The 24,383-nt window shown below is 32.7% G+C and overlaps 1 protein-coding gene across 2 annotated transcripts; it reads right to left on the minus strand.

The window, feature by feature from the left end:
- Positions 1 to 466: 466 nt before the first annotated feature.
- On the minus strand, positions 467 to 22,735 carry LOC114324379 (5'-AMP-activated protein kinase catalytic subunit alpha-2). 2 transcript variants are annotated; one of them, XM_028272198.2, is made up of 7 exons: positions 22,588 to 22,735; positions 22,151 to 22,538; positions 11,815 to 11,987; positions 11,339 to 11,674; positions 6,212 to 6,503; positions 3,176 to 3,363; positions 467 to 748 (listed from the first exon to the last, which is right to left on the minus strand). In XM_028272198.2, exons 2-7 carry the CDS (start codon positions 22,530 to 22,532, stop codon positions 551 to 553), a joined length of 1,569 nt encoding a protein of 522 aa, XP_028127999.1. In that variant the 5' UTR covers positions 22,533 to 22,538; positions 22,588 to 22,735; the 3' UTR covers positions 467 to 550. The 2 variants fall into 2 exon arrangements, with proteins under 2 accessions (XP_028127999.1, XP_028127998.1); XM_028272197.2 differs by having other exon boundaries at positions 22,151 to 22,673.
- Positions 22,736 to 24,383: the final 1,648 nt, after the last annotated feature.

A 24,383-nucleotide genomic window follows, 5' to 3' on the forward strand; every position in this document is an offset into this window, starting at 1 on the left:
CCCCCCGAGTAACAAAATTGAACTCATTTTCGCCGATAATTGACGAGTTCTGAATTTTTTTTATTGTCTGTTTGAGATGCACTTTAAGAATGCATTTTTTCAGTATTATATTATGGCTCGGAGTCACAAAGTTTCCTGGAGCATTCACGAATCGAATGCAAAAATAATTATTAAGATCCGTCTTGTCGTTTTTTTTTTTTCGAAAGTTCAGTGTTTTATTGTTTCGACTACTATGAGCTTCATTTGTGTTCGCTTTTTAAAAGTACCCTACTTCTTTTACCTTTTTGTGTACATTAAAATTGTCATGCTTGGCCTGTAGTCTTTCTATTTCGGTACATTTCTCTACAGCTTCTTATATTTTTCTTCTGATGCATCTTTTCGTATTATTCATCTTTATTTCCTTTAACTAACCTTCTGCGTTCCATTAAGTGAAGGGTTTCTGGAGTCAGAATAAAACACATTAACGTAAAATTAAAGCCATTTCTTCAAAATAAAATATATAACATATTAGGTAACTACTACTAAGTACAATATAAGCGATTTTAACATTTCAACGAGCTAATTGTATAATCAGGGCAGCACACATCTCAAAAAACTCCATAGTATGGTGCCCTGTTGGTTTGCCATTGCTTATTGAAAGATTTTGAATGGGGGTGGCGATGGCATCCATGAGGACAGTTCCAATGTTTGATTCCGCTTCTTCGTTGCTTAAACTCTTAAAATCCAAGAGATAACTTTTGTAATCCACCTAAAACAATAAACTTTATATATAGGGTGTCCCAAAAGTAGCGGAACGGTCGAATATTTCGCGAAATAAACATCGGATCGAAAAACTGAAAAATACGTATTCAATAATTTTCACAAATCTATCCAATGACACCAAACACCAACCCCCACTACACCCCCTGGAGGTGGGTTGGGGGTAACTTTAAAATCTCAAATGGAAACCCCCAGTTTTTCTTGCAGATTTGGATTCGTTACGTAAAAGTATGCAACTTTTATTCAAGACATTTTTTCGAACTGTGGATAGATGGCGCTTTAATCGAATTGCTGTTAAAAGTTGCCCACTTTTACGTAACGAATTCAAATCTGCAAGAAAAACTAGTGGTTTCCATTTGAGATTTTAAAGTTACCCCCACCCCACCTCCAGGGGGTGTAGTGGGGGTTGGTGTTTGGTGTCATTGGATAGATTTTTGAAAATGATTAAATACGTATATCCGATGTTTAGTTCGCGAAATATTCGACCGTTCCGCTACTTTCGACCGGGACACCTTGTATAAACTCTTATTAAAAAAAAAAAAACGAGAACTATTTATCATGTTAAAAACCAGTAAAACATGATTAAAAGAGGCAGAACTTTAAAACTAGAAGTCTACAAAACCGGTTCACCCGACCAGTGATCTAATTCACCGTTCAAATGATCCGATTTACCGGATCCAAAGATTTGTGGTCTTTAAACTTGTATACATGTTATATATATATATTAGTACAAGAATAAAAAACCGCTAAACGCCGTCAAAATGAGTGATGCATACAATATTCCAGCTACAAAAGAGCTGATATGAATATTACGTGTCGCGAATTGTAGGTACTTTTCTTTCGAAAGATTTTTCCATAATATTTGCTAAATTTGAAGCAAAACGCGTCACAACTTTTGCATTTTGAAGCTCTTGTGGCGCGCGATTTGTGGTCTTTAAACTTGTATACATGTTATATATATTAGTACAAGAATAAAAAACCGCTAAACGCCGTCAAAATGAGTGATGCATACAATATTCCAGCTACAAAAGAGCTGATATGAATATTACGTGTCGCGAATTGTAGGTACTTTTCTTTCGAAAGATTTTTCCATAATATTTGCTAAATTTGAAGCAAAACGCGTCACAACTTTTGCATTTTGAAGCTCTTGTGGCGCGCGTTTTACTTCAAATTTAGCAAATATTATAGAAAAACCTTTCAAAACCAAACTAGAATTTTATTTTCTACCAAAATGAAATAGCTATTTGTATAACAAGGGAGGAAAGTGCTATTTTTCCTCCCGAGAATGAAGTTTACTGCCCGACGCGTAGCGGAGGGCAGTAATCATTCGAGGGAGGAAAAGGCACCTTACTCCCATGTTATACATATGGTTTTTCCACCTTCCTCAAATAACAAGTCATTTTTTCATTTTTACTTAATTTATTTATGTAACTAACCAACAAAATTTATTAGAACTAAAACTAACAAGTAGGTACAATATAACTGTCAACTGTCAAATATAAGTCAAATTATTAATGTAAACATTGTTAAATCAAAATAATAATTTACTGTTTTTTACCATTCTGCAAAATACAGGGTGCTTTATAAATAAACGTTAAAATGTATTAATATTTACGTAATAGAAATAGATATTGTACAGGGCGTCAATAAGTTATATTTCATAAATGAAATACCATGACGTCACTTCTACTTTTCCTCCCTAGGGAGGAAAAGCACAACTTTCCTCCCTACAATCAGGTCCGGAAAAGTATACTTTCAATAGAGGTAGGTAGAAAATACATTTTCGCGCCACGTAATATTCATATCATCTCTTTTGTAGCTGGAATGTTGTATGCGCCACTCATTTTTACGGCCTTTTGCGGTTTTTTATTCTTGGTATCAGGAGTTTCTCAAAGTATTAAATATACGAAGTTGAATGTAATGTTCCTCGATTACACGTTAAGCGTTATAAATGGTCGCCTTTCTCCCATTATCTCCCAAATGATCTAGTTTTTACGACACTAAACTTGTGACAGGACGATGGGCTTTGCCCAATTTTCAATTCAGTCAGATTTATAAAATTGAAAATTTCGTGTATGGGCCATTCCATGAACATATGCCTGTTTTGGATTACTTCGACAACGAATATTTTACTGTGCAACATAAGAAGTACGAAAGTAAATGGCGCTAATAATTATTCCAATAAACAACAATGTAATTTGCAATTTTCTTTCGTTCTTCTTATTTTGCACAGTAAAATATTCGTTGTCGAAGTAATCCAAAATTTGCGTATGTTCGTGGAATAGGGTATATATTATAGTGACGCATGTAGGGGGTTGTGCGCCACTGGCGAGAACTACCGTTCTCTGGGATAAAACTCTGCGCTAGGAGTGATCGGCTTGATTGACCCTGTATAAACGCAGCTGTTCTTTCTTACCTGATAGAGTTGTAGTGACATCATAACATGTCTGTTCTGCATCTTGTTCGAGTGCCTCACGCGAATATGATAGGGGTTGATAACTTTCCATTCGTAATCTAACGCTTTCATTGCTCTGTACACTTCCATCATAATATCGTTTGGTTTACTCTGTGATCGAATTCCCAAGTGCCATTTTGCTCTCTTAACTGCAAATAAAAAAAATTGAGTTTTAATTTCAATATTTTATATTATGTTAGAATAATCCACAGGGTGTTCCGAGCTTTTAGGAAAAACACAGTATGATTGTTACACCTGGTAAGCAATGAAAATTTACCTGTCTAGCTAGAATATTATTACATCGATTTTCTTAAATAATAAGGCTATAACTTACTAAAAAATCACTCAAATCGAACAACCGGTTTAGGAAATTCGAGACAACTAACGTGTATAATTCATCGAGTGACCCGATTTTTTTTGCTCACAAGTGTATTATGGTATATCAAACGAAAGGTTACAGGACTCAGAGTATAGAAATAAAAGAAAAAAACATAGATTACACTATACTAAAATTTCCTTATAGCCACTTTACACGATGCAAGTAATTGCGAAATTTATTGCAAATATTAAGTTCTTGCAGCAATAGAAATTGCATCGTGTCATACGCGAATTGCACAGAAAAGCTGCAACTTCTTGCAGCAATGTCTTGCTGCAAGAAGTTGCAGCTAAATAGAACATGTCCTATTTTTGAAAAAATTTTCTGCAATTTGGTTATATTTTTAGTAACTTTTAAGGCTACACTGTTTGTTTTGACATTCTGTCATCCAAAATAGATATTTATCTAGAAAAACACAAATTATGAAATGAAATATTATTGTAACCTGATTACTGAACGAATACACAGAATTAATAGTAAAAGTAATTATGTTTTTTTATTTTATTCATTATAATTTTAATACCTATTTAATATATAAATTCGTGCGACTGTATGACTGCTTACGCAAGAGGCCATTGAGAAAAAGAAGAAGTTGAATGTGAAATTTAGAGGTGGGAGGGAGGGGATGTGACATGAGGTGAAGTAGATGGAATCACTTTCACAGACTAAATGGGGAACTAAATATCGCGGAACAACTCTTTGGCAGTGTATTCTGTTCTATATAAAGTACATAATTATAAAATTATATTATATAAATATACATATAATTAATAATTTTAATAATGTATTAATAACAAATACTCCATGTAAAACATATAAAAATCTGCCCGCCGCCATATTGTATTCCCCAGAAGTGTCAAATCAAGTGGTCCCATTTAGTAAATACAAAAGCATTGTTTATGTCATATCTCCTCTCTCCCACATCACTGTTTTATTGGCTGTGGGTTTCGTCGGTAGCGCTCTCTCGCGGTTTGAAACTTGTACTTTTCTGATAAAATTGTTCAAATTCAATGCACAAAACTGTCACTAACAACTGTCCAATCCCCTCTACTTTTCTCTCTACTCATCGGCTCACAGCGAATTACTACTTAGTCTGAATACACAGCATACCCCCACATAGCAATGTAACAGGGATATTCAAGGTCAACGCACGTTTGCTAGTTTGCGCCCTTGCACTACTAGTCTCATTTCTGCACGTCGTTGGTTCTGTATTCTGTCACTTTCTTTGTCAGTTTTCATTTCCTTGAAAAAAATACGACGCCATATTGATTTGTTTTATTTTTTCATAAATAGCTTTTAAATAGTGCAAAATAGTGCATCCAGCAACAAAAAGTGTAAAGTGGTTGTGTTTTATTCCAAATGTATATAATTTTGGTGTGGTTTAAACTGATGAATAAATAATAATATTGTGTAAATATATGTGTAATAAGGCAGTTGTGTTTAGGTTTTTACATTGATAGTTGATAACAAACATTATTTTATGAACATACATATAAACATTTTTATAAATAAAGATTGTATTTTATGTTTTATTCTTTAATTTTTTAACCACTTTGGCATTTTAATGTAATGGAAAATAAATATAACCTCAAAATAACACAAGAAAATCCAAATAGTATAGGAATTAATATAAACGTTGATTGATAAATACAGATATATTTTTATCAATCAACGATATAATAAGTATTATCGTATAGGATAAGGATTTTGTTTTCTTTTGTTATATTAAGGTTATATTGATTTTCCGTTACATTACAATGAGTTCTCAATCCAAGTTAATTTTACAGCTCTTTTGAATTTACCGCCATATGGCATATAGTTACGCGCCCTACCACTGGCTTATGCGACAATCGTCGTTTCACTCCTTTACACGGCACTTGCATTGCTAGGTGGGGGTGTGCTGTGGTCTGAATATGACATGATAAGTGACAGGACACTGGACAGCGAATCCATCATAGATTTATATACCTCATCCAATTTACTTACCGTTGCACGTCATCCGCGCCATAGCCTGTGACACGATACCAACACGAAATATCTAGGCGGTAGGTGTGTTCCCCTTTAGAATCATTTTGATTCTAAAAAAGAACACATCCACCGCCTACATATTTCGTGTTGGTATCGTGTCACAGGCTATGGCGCGGATGACGTGCAACGGTAAGTAAATTGGACGAGGTATATATTATCATAGATAGAGTGTCATTCAGAGCCAAGTGACGACACCATCTTTTTTATTTGGCTTAGTGCTGTTTCACTCTTACACATAGTAAAGCTGAGACAGTAGTCCTCCCCTTCCGTGTCTATACTCACACTTGATGTCATCTTAGTTTCTCGATACAATGTGCTAGAAAGAGATACCGCAAACCAGTCCAAGAGATCTTGTCGTCAGAACGCGCGGAAGGTAGGCTCACTCTATGTTAATATATACCTCTATGGAATCAATCAAAAATCGAAGATGGCATTAATTTATGAAATATCAAATGAAACGAAAAAAGGAGAAACAAAGAAAAAGCAAAAATATATCTTTATAGATGAGATAACAGCATCTTTGGTACTAATTAACAAATCATGAACTATGAGGTAGCATAAATAACTATGAAAGATATATTGTGTTTTTGTACCTTTGCCTCTATCAGTGGGAGTCGTAGTGGGAGGCCATGGTCGTTGTGGAGCGATTCTTTCTGGATGTGGCTTCATCGGACTGCTCGTAGTATCGTGGGGACTAGGACTCGGACTGGTTGGCGGAGGACTTACAGCCACGTAAAAATCTTTGATTTCTGCTTTGGCTGCTTCGTCTGCGATACGTTTATTGTCGATGATAAGGTGGTAGGCTATAGCAAGCTGGTCGTGAGGATCACCACTCAATAGAGCACTGTGGACTTCTGCTTCCTGGACGCCAAATTTGTCACAAACCTAATAAACAAATAATATAAAATGTGTGAATAGAAACGATGTGATAGTACAGGATCCAAATATAGGTTGACCTGCACCCATCCGCTTTCGGGATGAAACATTTTTTTATTAAATTTCATACATAGAAAAATACGACTTGCATGGGTTGCCTATCAAAATCGTGTCATAGTATTCCTAAAGGGGTTCCGTAGGGGTTGAAATCAATATATTTTTTTAAAGTATGGTACAATTATTTTATTTTTAAATTAAATAAGCATATCCACTGTGATTCATAGATTATTCAATAAAAAATTGAAAAAGGCAAAATATGTATTGAAAAATAAGCCAACGGTGGCAAATTTTTAAAGACATCTAAAAAAACAATGAATTTTGCGGTGGATATCAGAACTCATCATTGGATCATGGTAAACAAAAAATTCAAAAATATTTTATTACCTTATGAGTTTCTCGAGGTAACGCTGTCGAGTTTTTTCAGTTTTATCGACTTTTCGCTTTTTTATATCACTCAGAAGTCAAAACAACGAATTTTTTTTTGCAAAAAAGGTGAAAATCAACATATTTGTTATTGTTAAACAAAAAAAGAATGTGTGTACTTTGTACGCACGTAAGAAGTTATACTTCTATTATATGATTTCAACGAAATCAATATACTTTAGAACAGTTTCTCTACTACTTTCCAAAAATTTTTATTAAAACAATACCAAAAATTAAAAAAATAAAAGAATAAAACACACACAAACACATTGAAAAATGCCATAAATGATTTCTGAACAATAATTGTTGCCAAAAATTTTAATTAAATACGTATTTTCTGAAAAAAATTATATAATAATATACTTACAATCATAAAATCTATAAAAAAAAATAAAAAAATGATATAACTTGCATTGGGCTTGAACCTACATCCCGCCGTACGAGAGTCGAAGCGATTTCAAACTGCACCACCTTCGCGTATACGTCATGTGGGAATATACACAAACTGAACAACTTCTTGACATTTTGTTTATATGAATTTTTATTAGTTTGATTTTTGTCGAATTAAAATACAACAATATATACAGTAAGAAAACGATACATTAGATGAAAATTTGTAGAAAGTTTGTTCGTAATCAGATTATGTAAATTAAAGCATTGCCTACTAGGGGTATAGCATAGCAAGTACTAGGTAAGTACATTATTTTTTTTACATTTTCCAAATAGGTATGAAGATAATTTTTTATTGGAATACAACTGAAACATTTAAAATTACGTACCTGTGGCTTTTCAAAACTATTTAAAAAGTCACTATAATTATAAATTTGATTTTATTTCTGTCCTCACAACAATAAAAACTAATATATTATACAACATTTTTGTTTACCGATAGCCTCCATATTGAACAATTATTGACAGATCATTTCAACACCCAATCAGAGCCCGTATAAAGACTAATACCAAACTGTCGGTGTGCGCATGCGCGCAGATCAATATAAATTCACCCTCAATCTCAATCGCGTCTAAAGAAGTATAACTTCAAAAATAAACATAAAACAAAAATATCTCGACAGCGTTTTACCTCAAGGAATATCTAAAGAAAATATATACAAAATTCCAGGTGGGTCGGTCAAGGGAACATCCATAAACTACGTCGTAAAAATTTTAGAGTTTTTAATACCCTCCCCCCTTTTTAAAGCGTCGTTTGCAGTTGACCCCCCTCATACCGACGTTGCAATTGCAACTCATGACCCCCCTTTTTAGTGATTTTTTTTTAAATTCCATGTTATTCCTAGATTTTAAAAAATTAGCTCTCAAAGTTTATTTACGAATGTATCCAAATCAGTATTACTATGAAGCTCATTAATATCCGCGTACTCTCTCAATTCACTGTACAACTAATAATTAGCTTTATAGGGACAAAAGACAACACTTTTATCGGAGTTCCGATGCTTTCTTAACTGCATCATATAAATCTTGATAATTATTTGATTTCAATGCCATTTCTTTTATTAAGTATAAATATATACAATGTACTAACTAATAAATAGAATAGAATATTTTATTTCTATTAATTCTTTTAGAATTTTTTCACACAGAGTATTCAGTAAATAAATGAACAGTTTAATAATATTTATTGCTTCCAGACGTTGTTCTGAAAAGAAGCGTTTGTTTAAAGACATAGGACAATGTTTTATTGTTTGTTATTCTGTATAAAACTGCTAGCAATATTATTAAGGCTGTGAGTGATAAAAACGAAATGAAAAGTACAGTGGTATTACCTCGATATACGAGCGCCCTAATATACGAGTGTTTTGAGATACGAGCCGCCGAGCGAGCGATGTTTTGCTTTGAGCTGAGAGCAAAATTTGAGATACGAGTAACCGCCTTTTATTAAAATTCATGCCTTTTTTTGACTAGCTAACTTGCATTATAAAATAAAAGATAGTTTTACTGGTAATAGATCTTTACGGCCCCGCCATAAAGATCATTTCACGGGTCTGTACGTGACTATTACTTGGACCGACAAATTAAATAGACATTGTAAATTAAATCCGACAAAAAATCGTATTCCGCGTTCCCCGAAAAAGTTACAACTGGTCGTGCATCGGAGTTGTTCAACGAAACATGCCTAACACATTTCCGCAATATTCTGAAAGGGAGGAAGAAACAAAACTCTTTGGCTTTGGACACTTTTTTAAACGAGCTGCAGATGAAAATGAGCAAATTGTGACGAAAAAAGCGAAGACCACTGACGAAAATTAAGCGCTTTCATAAGCACCTCACTTTTTCTTATGTTTTTAGAGAATATGTATGTATTTCTTGTTATGTATAAATAACTGTTTCTTCTTGTAAAAACATTTTTCTTATTTAAAAACACTTAACAAAAACAACTAAGGTGGTTTTTTGGGACGGGAACGGATTAATGACATTTCAGTTAATTTCGATGGGGAAAATTGCTTTGACATACGAGCAAGGTTACGGAACGAATTACCCTCGTATGTCGAGGTACCACTGTATGCGATAAAAGTAATATACAAATTCTTTTTCATTCTCAAATAGGGTATATTTTTTATATTCGTGAACTTCAAACGACGTCGGATGTGCACTTATGGCCCCCTCCCCCCTGTCGTATACCGTCGTAATAAGCAAAGTCCCCCTCCCCTTTTCAACGACGTAGTTTATGGATGCTCCTTAAGTAGTTTTTGAGTTACAATGTCTACAGCCTTTGAAAAAACCAGTTTGAGGAAAACGCGTTTAAAGTACATATTGTCAACTTTTATTTTCAATTTCCTTTTTGTTTGCCAAATCGTAAAGTGTTGCACACCGCAATATGTTTTTAAATCGCGGAGTGATTTACAAAAGAGAATGAGAACCGCTGTTGACCGTTTCTCACTAGGGAGTGTGTAATATGTATCTCCTTACATAAAACATGTGTCACTATATATTTTTTTTTATTTAATTTGATGGCTTTGGTAAAGACCAATTAGTCAGACAATTTTTACATTTAAGTATAATATTACATATTCTAGAATAGGTATATGATACAAGTATAAAACATTTATATATATTTAACTAACATAATAAAAATATATTACTTCTAGATATATATGCACACACATACGTATATATTTATAAATTATATTAATATATTATATTAATACAATTTGGTAAAATTATTAATTTTTGATAAAAATTAATTGGATAAATAAATTTTTACCAAAAATTAATAATTTTACCAAATTAATATTGTCTATGTCTAAGTTGTCATTGTCGCATGTCATGTGTCACTGAAGTTGATGTTAAGATGTCAATGAAATAAAGTCTAAATCAATAAGTGATAAGTGACTATTAATTATTGTTTAAATATAACAACAAATATAAATTATTATAAAACAGGGAGGTAGAGAGATAGTGTTGCAGCAGGTTCGTGCCAGTGCGCTTGAACGTAGTGAACAACGGTCAACAGCTGTTCTCATTCTCTTTTGTAAATTACTCCGCGATTCAAGAACATATTCCGGTGTGCATCACTTTACAATTTGACAGACAAAAAAGAAATTGAAAATAAAAGTTGAGAATAATTTAAATACTTTTTCCCTAAAACTGATTTTTCAAAGGCTGTAGAAATTGTAACTCAGAAAATACTTGACCGATCCGCCTGGAATTTTGTATATATTTTCTTTAGATTCTTTGAGGTAACGCTGTCCAAATATTTTTGGTTTTGTGTTTATTTTTTGTTTAACAATAATAAATATGTTGATATTCACCATTTTTTGCACAAAAATTCGTTGTTTTGACTTCTGAGTGATATCAAAAAGTCAAAAGTTGATAAAACTAAAAAAACTTGACCGCATTACCTCGAGAAAGTCAAAAGCTAATAATTTTTTTTAATCTTTTGTTTACCATGATCCAATGATGAGTTCTGATGTCCACTGCAAAATTCATTGTTTTTTGAGATGACCTTAAAAATTTGCCACCATTCGTTTATTTTTCAATATTTTTCCTTGAATTATTACTTCTTAAATAATTTATGAATTATACTGAATATCGTCGCCTCAAAGCAACAGTAGGATATGTACATATCCTACTGTTGCACTAGTGCACCGATCAACCAGTTAGTCATATGGGACCGATGCGATGTGTATGGTATATACGCATATACGGTGCAGTAGTGCAACAGTAGGATATGTACATATCCTACTGTCGCTTTGAGGCGACGATATGCTCATTTAATTTAAAAATTAAATAATTCAAGTCGTGTTTGTCTATGTATGAAATTTATTAAAAAAATGTTTCATCCGGAAAGCAGATGGGTGCAGCATATCGAGCTATAGTCGGATCTTAGACTATAAGTAACTTACTTCTCTAATTGCATCAATATCGATAACCGATGAATCCTGTTCAACAGGAGAAGGAAATAGATAGGCAGGACAATCCTTCTGAAACCATTCATGTTTTTTGATATCCTCAATGCTGGCACGCTTCATTGGATCTATTTGCAACATCTGACAGAGTAGGTTCACAACTGGTTTATTTAAATAATCGGGAATAGGAAATATGCCTGATTTGATCTTTCTGAATAGTGTAGGTACATGCTCATCATCGAAGGGTAGAGTGCCACATAGGAGGGCATATAAAATGACTCCACAGGACCATATATCTACTTCTGGGCCAGCATACAACTTCCCTGATATAACCTTAAAAGGGAAATTATTAGTTTACCATAACACAAGCTTGTGTTCAATCAAAATTTAATTGAAAACAACGAGAAAACAAATAAATAGTTTGCAAGTGTAGTTTATTTTCAATTACATACTCATAGAATAAGTTTGTTTACCTCAGGAGCTGCATAATTGGGTGATCCACAACTGGTTCTTAGGAATTCTCCATCCATCATCATATTTGATAGACCAAAGTCAGCTATTTTGACATGCATGTTGTGATCTAACAGTAGATTTTCTGGTTTTAGATCACGATGTACGATCATATGTCTATGGCAATAGTCAACACCTACAAAGAAAACCAGAGAAGCTTGAGAATTAGGCAAAATAGGAATAGATGTTCTACAACTACTAAACTTACGTGCGTAGAAATCGGCCCACTTAAAAATTTGCTCATTTTTGATGTCAATATTTCCTAAACCTGTTGGCCGATTTAAGTGATTTTTTTAACATGTTATAGCCTGATTCTTTAACAATACCACTGTAATAATATTGTTGCTAAACAGGTAAACTTTCATTGTATACCGGGTGTACCAATCAAACTATGTTTATTTCTCAAAGTTCGCATCACCCTGTGCAATATTCTAGCATTTATAAAATACTGAAATTAAAATTCAACTATAGCCTCAGGTTTTCTTAACATTTTGTTTTTTGATTCATTCGTTTATGTTAGATAATAAAAAAGTTAGGTACTTTAACAACTAGACATGTTCTTCATGAATACACGGTATTTCCAAATAAGTACGACAAACTTTAAGGGGTAATTCTGCATAAAAAATAATGATAGTTGGCTTTATAAACGTATGTCCGCAAATGTTTCGTTTCCGAGATACGGGATGTTGCAATTTTTTCTTTCTTACAAACTGACGATTTATTTATTATTTTAAAACCAGTTGAGATATGCGAATGAAATTTGGTGAGTTTTAAGAGATAGCTATTGCGGATTTTTTGACATAAAATTAAGAATTTTATATTCACCATTAGCGTGCATACGGGTAATATGATCGGTTATATTACACGTATGCGCGCTAATGGTGAATATTAAATTCTTAATTGTATGTCAAAAAATGTGCGATAACTACGTCTTAAAATACACCAAATTTCATTTGCATATCTTAACCGGTTATAGAGCAATAAATAAATCGTCAGTTTGTAAGAAAAAATTCAACATCCCGTATCTCGTAAACGAAACATTTGCGGACATGCGTTTATGATGCAAACGGTCATTATTTTTTCATGCAGAATTACCCCTTAAAGTTTGTCGGACTTATTTAGAAACACGTGTATTGATGAAGAACATGTCTAGTTGTTAAAGTACCTAACTTTTTTATTATCCAACATAAACGAATGAAACAAAAAACAGAATGTTAAAGAAGCCTGAGGCTTTAGTTGGGTTTTAATTTCGGTATTTTATAAATGCTAGAATATTCCACAGGGTGCTGCGAACTTTGAGAAATAAACACAGTTTGATTGGTACACCCGTTATACAATGAAAATTTACCTCTTTAGCAACAATATTATTACAGTGGCATTGCTAAAGAATGATGCTATAATATGTTCAAAAAATCACTTAAATCGGCCATCAGATTTAGGAAATATTGGACATCAAAAATGACCAAATTTTTAAGTGGGCCGATTTCTATGCACGTAAGTTTAGATGAGACATCCCTAGGATACTCGGATATATTTTTGGGCAGATATCAAAAAATTGCCAATCAAAGAATAAAAATATATTAACACCTTGGCTAAGTTTAGAGATATTTATAAACTTATGATGGGTGCATTACCAGGCACATATCATATCCTGGTACAGCAATGGTTTATTAATGTCATATTTTTTTATTTATTGTCAAAATTTTCAAGAATTATTGACATTGCTAATTTTCTTTATATCAAATACAGGGTGAGTCAAAAAGCAAGTACCTACATTATTTTCTCAGTGATGTTAAATGGACCACCATGTATTTTATATCATTATTGAAAAGTAACATTACCGTACCTTAATTTTTATATAACATTCCCTATGCCCAAATTTATTAGTTTTCGACATATTTTCATTTTTCAGAGCAAATTATTTTAGGTGTTTAAATTTATCTAAATTTTAAGTAAGCCAAGACTGAATTGACAATTGACGATTATCAATCCGGTAATCAATGTAACACTGTAGCAAATAAAGAAATAAAAAGAATTTATTAGTATGTAATACATTTTACAAACAAAAGCACAACCACAACATGCAACATTTTTGAAACAATTAAAAAGTATCTTTTTATGTAAATGCAACAAATAAACAAAGAAAATTAGTAATAAATTTTACAAAAAAACACACAAACACAAAATACAACATTTTGTGAAGAAAATTAAACACTACTTTTGTATGTAAATATAACAATGTAACAAATAAAGCACGAAACATAATTTATCAGTAATACATTTTGCAAAAAAACATGTTTGAAAAAATTAGAAGCCACTTTTAATAAAATATTTTTAATATTTAATTACATAAGGTGTTCAAAATTATCTCCTAACACATTTATGCATGCCCAAAAAACGATCATTGAATGAGCTACTTACTCTACGAAGCATTTGTAAATTAACCCATCGAAATACACTTTGTATTCTATTTTTCATCTAATCCCTTGTTGTTGGAGGTATTTTATAAACTTCATTATTAACGTAACCCCAAAAAAATCAGTCCAGTTTATTAAATTCTGGTGATTTGGGTGGCCACGCTACTGGTCCATTGAAAAATGAAAATATCTCGAAAACTAATAAATTTAGACATAGGGAATGTTATCTAAAAATTAAAGTACGGTAATGGTACTTTTCAATAGTGATATAAAATACAGGGTGTTCCATTTAAAATTACTGAGAAAATAATGTACTTGCGTTTTGACTCACCCTATATTTGATATAAAGAAAATTAACAATATCGACCATTCTTGAAAATTTTGACAATACGTTAAAAAATATGACATTAATAAACCATTGCTGTTTAGCTTATTTTTATTTATACAGGGAGTTGAACTTGTTATGATTTTCATATAAAATTGGTTATAACTTTGTAAATACCCTGTATAACATAACAAACCTTTATATTTTTGTGATAGAGAAGTTAACAGGATTTCGAACTTAAAATAAAATATAGGGAGTTCCATTTAAAAAAACATAAGTTTGGTCTGCCACTATGTTATCAAACACCCTGTAACATTCTAACTAATTTTGTAATGTGAAGCTCAAAGGTGGCTAAAATTTTTGTTATTAACTTTCATTGCTATCTATTACTATAGCGGATCTATTGAGCTTTACTCCACTAATCAATCACCCTGTAAGTATGTACCTACTACAGTAGAAGCTCTTTCATCACGGGGTATATGTTCAGTAACTATACCGCGAATAAAGAAACCATGAATATAGAATGGTAATTTATATGTTTATACGGGGTTATAGGGGATACATTCCTAGAATGATGAACTAAAAAAGCAATTACAGTAGAGCGTCGATAATCCGAACTAATTGGTACAGGGGTAGTTCGGATTATCAAATTGTTCGGACTATCGAACTTTACTCTAAGCTTTATCTATTGAGCTTTACTCCACTAATCAATCACCCTGTAAGTATGTACTACAGTAGAAGCTCTTTCATCACGGGGTATATGTTCAGTAACTATACCGCGAATAAAGAAACCATGAATATAGAATGGTAATTTATATGTTTATATGGGGTTATAGGGGATACATTCCTAGAATGATGAACTAAAAAAGCAATTACAGTAGAGCGTCGATAATCCGAACTAATTGGTACAGGGGTAGTTCGGATTATCAAATTGTTCGGACTATCGAACATATGTTCAAAATACATACAAAGCTCATAAACATAATACATATGTACATAGGTTTTAGTTACAAGGAATAAAACACCTGCATAATAAACAAATATACTTAATGTATGTATTTCTGCATAAACAAAACAAAAATCCGCGGTCATATTTTGCCCATATTGTCATATTAAATCCAAAAATTCGGTCCGCGATCATATTTTTTAATTTTATAATTTTTTTTGCGTTCGGATTAGAGAACGTTCGGATTACCAGGGTTCGGATTATCGACGCTCTACTGTACATACAAAAAATAAGTTTAATTGAAGTTTTTGACATTACATATTGATTAATTAGCTATATAATATTATCTTCAGGTCTAGGCAATGGTTTAAAGAATTTAGTAATTTTCATTAATAGAATTTAGTTAGTAGAACTTGTCAATTTTTAAAAACTCCTTCAACTCAGAGTGATATTCAGCAGTATCATTAGCAATATGCCTCTTAAAAATAAGACTTGGTTTCAAAGATGAATCCACTTTCCTAAAGAAATCACAAATTTCATTTGTAATTCTTGAACCTTCACTAAGCTTTTTCAAATTAAATGTCACATTGCCAGTGCTTGTTGAAGCCTCTCCTTCAATGGGTTGTGAATTTAACATGCCCTCCAATCGATTTCAGTCAAATATTCATCTTGCTATTCAAACCACTCTTGAATGTCTCTTGATTTTCTTTGTTCCAACCGATCTCATCCTTCTCCATTCACAATTTCAGCAATGTCTGCAGTTAAAGTTTTAAATTGTACAGATTCTTCCTCAATTCCCGCAGTATAGGCCATAGTTTTTCCAGCATGATTTCAATGTGTATGTATTCGGTTCTTGCAATGCTTCTTTTATGTTTACTATGCATTTGGCTATATCACATTCCATATTATTTAGTATCATTCTGTAGGTTCGTCTAATGTACATAATAGAGCTTGAAACAAAGCCGTTGTATTGGGAAGTAAAAATGTCACTTATTCGCGGTGTGCAAGTACTTGGAAGGGAAACGAGAAACGACCGTGCACGAGTCACGGAGAAATATTGCAACTATCTTAAATAATTCATATTGTCAATTGAAATGGTCAAATTGACGTATATTTCATACCTTCTGTCATTGAACCAGAAAAATTATATATTGCTCCACAATATTGATATGATATGCAATTATTATACAGTATGTCCCTGTAAGAGTAGAGTAGAGTATTTATTGGTAATAATGTACAAATGTACTTTTACAGGTCTGCAATAATTAAAATTGTCTAAAATTACATTAAAAGTTGACAGTACTTCAGTAAAAAAAACCTATTACTAAAATTTAAAAACTAAACACTAATTAAATTACAGGACAAAACAAAATTTAGATCTGAAGTACTCCTCAAATGAGTAGAAAGCACCCATCAGAAGATAATTTTTAATTTGTCTCTTAAATTGGTTAAAATCAAGACTTTTAATAGATATTGGTATACAGTTATAAAATTTCAATGCTAGGTATCTGGTTCCATTTCTGGTCCTCTCAAGTCGACTGAAGTCTGGTACAAGGGCATCATGATTTCTAGTCTGATAAGTATGCTGTTGTGTTTTATACAGATCTACATTTTGATGAACATACAACAGGCACTGCATAATGTACACAGAAGGTAGTGTGAGAATCCTCAGGTTTCTGAAAGACTGCCTACAATCGTCCCGATAACCCTGACCTGTGATTATGCGAATACACTTTCTCTGCTGACCAAACACCTTATCTATATGGCAAGAGTGTCCACAGGAAAGGATTGCGTAAGTTAGTCGTGAGTGAAAGTTGCTGTGATATGATGTAAGAAGGGTTTGAAGGGAGGTAACCTTAGATAGGTTTCTAAATAAAAAGAGTTGGCTTGAGAGCTTTTGGGAAAGTTTCAGTATGTGCCGTTCCCAAGTGAGTCCCTGATCAAGATAAACACCAAGAAATTTAGCTTCCTGTGAACAATCTGTTAAAATGGGATGTGTAATGGTGTTATGTCTTAGGGTAAAGTTCACTGTTTGTGATTTTGAGTTATTGAGAGAGAGACGATTTGCCAAAAACCATTGGAACAAATTGCTCTCTGTGGTCTCAAGATCAATATCACTGATTTGGGAAGGGTGGTAACTTTGATAGCATGTAGTATCATCAGCAAATAGGACTGTGCTTACCGGGCCCTCTTGTGAAAATCCCAAGTCATTTATATAAATGAGAAATAATATTGGACCTAGAACTGACCCTTGAGGCACTCCATACATCAAAGGTTTTTTATCAGATTTAAGCTGGTTAAAAAACACATATTGAAATCTATCTGATAGATAAGACTCAATCAATTGAATAGACATAGGATGAAAATTATAGGCATGTAATTTTTTAAGAAGAATACTATGAGTGACACAATCAAAAGCTTTAGTAATATCAAGGAACGAGGCAAGGGTATCAAGAAAGTTTTCAAATCCTTCCAAAATACTGCCTGTAAAATGATCGATAGCAAGTGTTGTTGTTTTGTTTTTTCTAAATCCAAATTGCTGCACTGCAAAAAGCCGATTAGATTCAAAATAGTCATTGATCTGCTTCTTTAGGATTCTCTCAAACACTTTGGAAAGAATTGGCAAAAGAGAAATTGGACGAAAGTTATTATGATCATCAGCCGAACCTTTACGTTTAAAGAGAGGTATGACTTTCGCAGTTTTAAACACTGAAGGAAAAATGCAGGATGAAATTGAGTAGTTTATTAGTTTAGTTAAAGGAAAGCTAATGTTGTGTTTAATTGCCTTGATTATTTTTGTGTTCATTCCATCCGGGTCCTTGCTCTGGCTATTTTTTAATTCTTCAATTGCTTTTACAACTTCCTCCAAATTTGTTGGCTCAAATCTGAAGGAGCAATGATTAGAGGCGAATGAAGGAGCATGTGGTATAAAACTAAGGTATGTATTGAATGATTGGTCAGTATGATTAAGTGTATTTATTACATTTTCAGCAATACCACAGAAGAAATCATTAAAACTATTTGCATTGAGTGATGAATTTTTTATTGGTAAATTCTTACATCTTGAGTTTATTAGGGACCACATAGCCTGTTGACGGTTGTTAGAGTTTAATATAAAATCATCATTAGATTTAATCTTTGCCTTATGTATAGCATGTCTGTATTTTTTCCTATATTCTGAGAGTGTTTTCTTTGTCACTAAAACGGGGTCACTTTTATTTAAAGATGTCAAAAATTGTAGTTTCTCCCTCATAAGTTTCAAATCATCATTAAACCAAGAATTTTTTTTACATTGTTTACCTTGCTCAACAAGCCTAGATTTTTCAGGAAAAGACAGATTTATTGCCTGCGTTAAAATATCGATAAACATTTTAAACCTTGAGTCCACATCAATACATTCATTATCAATAAATTCAAAATTTTGTAAGCAAAGATTGTTATTTAAAGAGGCCAGTCCCATCTCTGTAATGGGCCTGTAGCTTATTCTAGATTTAGAAGTAGTTTGGGACACTTCACATTTAAACAATATGCCTTTGTGGTCTGAAGTGTGTGAAAGATCAACAGCTGCGGATTGCAACATGGTACTATTAATATTTGTAAATATGTTATCAAGACATGTATTATAACGGGTGTTAAATTTTATTTTTTTAGAGTAGAGTATTTATTGGTAATAATGTACAAATGTACTTTTACAGGTCAGCAATAATTAAAATTGTCTAAAATTACATTAAAAGTTGACAGTACTTCAGTAAAAAAAACCTATTACTAAAATTTAAAAACTAAACACTAATTAAATTACAGGACAAAACAAAATTTAGATCTGAAGTACTCCTCAAATGAGTAGAAAGCACCCATCAGAAGATAATTTTTAATTTGTCTCTTAAATTGGTTAAATTGATGGTTTATTGATTTTTTGAGGTTATAGGATCTAAAGAAATTGCACAGATCCAGGGCTGCAATATCCCTTTCATTGAAGTGCACATTGAAATCCCCTGTTATAATAAGATGTTTATTTGTATTTAACTTTTTGAAAACTTTTGACATTGTATTGAAGAATTGATTTAAATCACCATCTGGGGTACGATACACAGTGACAAGTTGAATATCAAATTTTACCAAATGTACACCTGTTATTTCACAATGTTTTTCAAGAGACAAACTTTCAAGATTTAATGAAACAGAATCAAAGGTTTCTTTAATATATATACTTACACCCCCATGAGAGCCCACAGTCCTTGCAAAGCCAGAAATCATTCTGTAGTTCTTAATTTTAATTGAAAATAGTTCCTCAGATACTAGCCAGTGTTCATTTATACATAAGCAATCTGCTGATACTTCATTGAGGAGGACCTCCAGATCTAAGAAGGAGGTACGCAAACATTGTATATTACAGTGTAAAATAGTTTTTTGTGCTTTCTTAAAATTTCCTAAAATACCTTTATTATTATTATTATGTACAGGAACATTTACTGCACCACGGTTTTCTTCAGCGGATTCACTGAGAATCGAGGGCGTTGAACATGGAGAAAATGGTTTATGTTAGTTCCCAGAGGCCATAAATCAGATGACATTATGGCATCATTGTTTATCTCAGGAACTCCTACCTTAAAAGAGCTATATAGGTGGTTCTTTTTGGTAACCATCTTCTCACACACACAGTCCTGGTCAAGCTCATGTAAGTTGTATCCATATGGAAAACTTTTTTATTATTAATTTTACGAAAAAAAGTTATTCTTTATAAAAAGCTCTGCATGGTCCAAAACCTAAGATTTAATGATCAAATATCAAATTTTTTAAATATTATACGAGGTATGTCAAAAAGTTTGAATTTCACTCAAGAGTAAAGTAGCTTTATTATTCGTAATATTGGAAATTGCTATTAGGAAAAGTTGTTTGAAATTAAAAACTATATTCTAATATGTAATTACATATTTCTAATTGAAAACATTTTTTTTTGTGAAATTATGGATAACTATCATTATTTTTTCAGATATTTCAATTCTGATCACTCTTTTATTATTAATTTTACGAAAAAAAGTGATTCTTAATAAAAAGTTCTGGATGGTCTAAAACTTAAAATACAACCATCTTATATCAAATTTTATCAATTTTATACGAGGTATGCCAAAAAAGATAAATTTAGATCAAAAGTAAAGTACCTTTATAGTTCAGAATATTTCAATTAGAAATGTAATTACATATTAAAACATAGTTTTTAATTCTAAATAACTTTTCATAATAACAATTTTCGGTATTGTGAAAAATAAACGTATTTTACTCTTGAGAGAAATTCATATTTTTTGACATACCTCGTATAAAATTGATAAAATTTGACAAAAGATAGTTGTATTTTAGATTTTAGACCATGCAGAACTTTTTATTAGAAATCACTTTTTTTCGTAAAATTAATAATAAAAGAGTTATCTGAATTAAAATAACTGAAAATAATGTTAGTTATCCGTAATTTTTCAAAAAAAAATTTTTTCAATTAGAAGGATGTAATTATATACCAGAATACAGTTTTTAATTCCAAACAACTTTTCATAATAGAAATTTTCAATATTGTGAAAAATAAAGCTACTTTACTCTTGAGTGAAATTCAAACTTTTTGACATACCTCGTATAATATTTAAAAAATCTGATATTTGATGGTTACATCTTAGGTTTTGGACCATGCAGAGCTTTTTATAAAGAATAACTTTTTTTCGTAAAATTAATAATAAAAAAGTTTTCCATATGGATACAACTTACAGGGACATACTGTATAAAGGTAAATTTAATTAATTGTATTTTGCTTGCAGTACTGCATTTTAATAACTAATTTTATTTACTACATACAATTGTTTACGTTTTGATAACATAACCTGAATCTTATTTTTTCTTCTTATTATTTTTTGGGCTATGGTCTTGACAATTATCCAGTAACCAGGACTAATATAATTGGACAATATAATTAAATGTGCGAATAAAGTTGCAGAGCGTAGAAATAGGGGTCGATTTGCCGAACTTGCACGGTCCCAATATATTCGGATGCACAGTTCACGAGAATAACCTGGTGCATTGTCCTAGCAAAACTAGAACTGCTTTAAAGTCTAAATTCTTTGATTTCAAATAATTTTCAAATCCAGAAACAAAACAATTCCGGAACCAGTCACAAAAAATAGAGCTTGTAATGTTTTATTTGGCATTCTTTTCCAAAACAGTGGATTCGCAAATGGATATCTTTTTGCTGCAGCACTGTCTGCAGATACCGTTTCTGCAATGATTGTAATGCTAAGCAATGATTTTGGCACCTTAAATTTATTGAAACAACCTTCCGATGCTTCAAATCTGTATATTCACCACCACCACCACCAGGATTTATGTGATAAAAATTGCTTTGAATTTTTTTTATTAGCCCACTTGCTGATGCGTTGACAAAGGATCCGATTGCTTTTTATTTAGGTATATGTATGTACCGATTCAATCCGCGAAAAAAGAAATCTTAGGCCAAGAACATAGGAATTGGGTCGCATTTTTCAATCCGCTAATAGTGAAAACGTAAATGAAGGAAGTGCGAATAAGGAGCATCTACTGTACTTACTACTATTGGTACCTGCTGAACTACAAACCTGAAATAATTTGTTGAAAAAACCTTCTCGCTTCATGTTCCTGCAACTTTCCATGTTTAACAATATAATCGAATAGTTCTCCTCCAGACACATATTCCATAATCATAAAAATATCTGTAGGTGTACTAATTACTTGGTATAATTTAATAATGTGTGGATGCCTGAATAATTTAAGGTTTTGAATCTCCCTTCTAATTTTGCCCACAACATCCAAACTTTTTATCTTTTGTCTGTTTAAAATCTTTACTGCGACTTTGTGACCTGTAAGTTGGTGTTCGCCAATCTTTACTTTACCGAAAGTGCCTACACCTAGGGTGGCCCCCAACACGTAGTGGCCAATCTTCACAAGGGGCTGCGCCCCTGGTTTTGCTGCTTCAGCCATTTTTATCTACAATAAAATGAGATTAACTGATGTTATAATAGTGTCTCCAAATTACATTTTTGTTTTAAGGATAAATTAAAGAATCACATTTCTTTCATATCCAATGTTCAAGGTATTCGTGTATTCGTTTTGTTTATCTTGTGATTTTTGTCATATGTCAGCATATGTCAGATTCAGTCACTGTCATTTGACGTTTTACTCCCTGACGTTTAAAGGCGGAAATACATATCCGCGCCGCGAACTCCGCGCCGTGTGTGCGCCGCGCGTTAGTGGCGCGGTTATTGTTTGTTAAAATTTTTCATTTTGACGATCCAGAGGAAACTTACGAACGTTTAGTAATTGTAGATAATCATGTCTCTGTCCTGTACTTCTACTACATCTTATTTTGGTATTGTTCTGAAACTATTTTCTTGTGTCATCTTATGCAATTTACTATTTTATGTGGAATAAGCCACAGTTTGGGAACATTTCCGGAACTAACTTTTTCGCTTCCTGGCAACACAAATATAATGGTAGGGGAGCCCGAGCGGGGATTTTTGCAGTTACTCGAGCGCGTCAGATTATCATATGGGGAGAAACGTGGTACCCTGCAGATGTACCTCCACCATATATTGGCTCTTAACACAGGGGAGTTCGTTCAGGGGGGCCCAAAAAAAAATCTATTCTTAAAATATTCGAAATTGTCAGATTAAGATAAGGTAAGTTAAGTACATGCAAAAGAGTCTATATTTCAAAAATATGACGATTTGAGCGGGGCGTACGGAAATGGGTCAAAAAGTTTCACAAAAAAAGCGAATATTTCGCGAAATGAACGTCAGATTGAAAAACTAAAAACTACGTGTTCAATATTTTTCAAAAATCTATCGAAAAATACCAAACTTGACCCCCACGGGGTCAAATACAAATCCCGCGATCTTTCACAAAATAAACATCATATCGAAAAACTGCAAATACACTTTATCAATGTTTTTGAAAAATCTATCGAATGGTTCCAAGCACGACCCCCCATGGAGGTGAGGTGGGGGGTTACTTTAAAATCTTAAATGGTAGACCCCGTTTCTTATTGCAGATTTGGATTGTTTGTATAAAAATAAACAACTTTTATTCGAAACATTTTTTTGAATTAAGGATAGATGGCGCTATAATCGGAAAAAAGATTGTTGGAAATGGAAAATTAAATTAAAAAATGGGAAGTCCTCACTAAAATGGAAAATTTTACTTAACTTTTTTGGTTTTAGGACCTAATAATCACAACCCAATAGGTCCCCAAAGCGCTCGAGTGACTGCACATTTAGCATACTTTGCTCCCCTACCATAATATATCTGCTTGTTCCTACAACCAGAAACAAAATTAGAGAACTATAGGTACTTCCAAGTCATGCGATACCTTTTTCGTTTTCCGGTGACACAATTGTAATGTATCTGCTTGTTTCAACTGCGTAGCTTCACTAGAAACGAAATTAGAGAACTATAGGTTCTTCCAAGCCCTGTGTTAACTTTTTCGCTTTCCGGTGACCCAATTATAATATATCTGCTTGTTCCAACTCAGTTGCTTCACCAGAAGCGAAGTTAGGAAACTATAGGCTCTTCCAAGATGTGCGTTAACTTTTTCGCTTTCCGACGACACAATTATAACATATCTACTTGTTCCAACTCCGTTGCTTCACCAGAAGCGAAGTTAGGAAACTATAGGCTCTTCCAAGTTGTGCGTTACCTTTTTCGTTTTCCGGTGACCCAATTATAATATATATGCTTGTTCCAACTACGTTGCTTCACCAGAAGCGAAGTTAGAAAACTATTGGGTCTTCCAAGTTGTGCGTTACCTTTTTGGCTTTCCGGTGACCCAATTAT

The sequence above is a fragment of the Diabrotica virgifera genome, chromosome 4 (assembly GCF_917563875.1).
Source record: "Diabrotica virgifera virgifera chromosome 4, PGI_DIABVI_V3a".
Lineage (NCBI taxonomy): Eukaryota > Metazoa > Arthropoda > Insecta > Coleoptera > Chrysomelidae > Diabrotica > Diabrotica virgifera.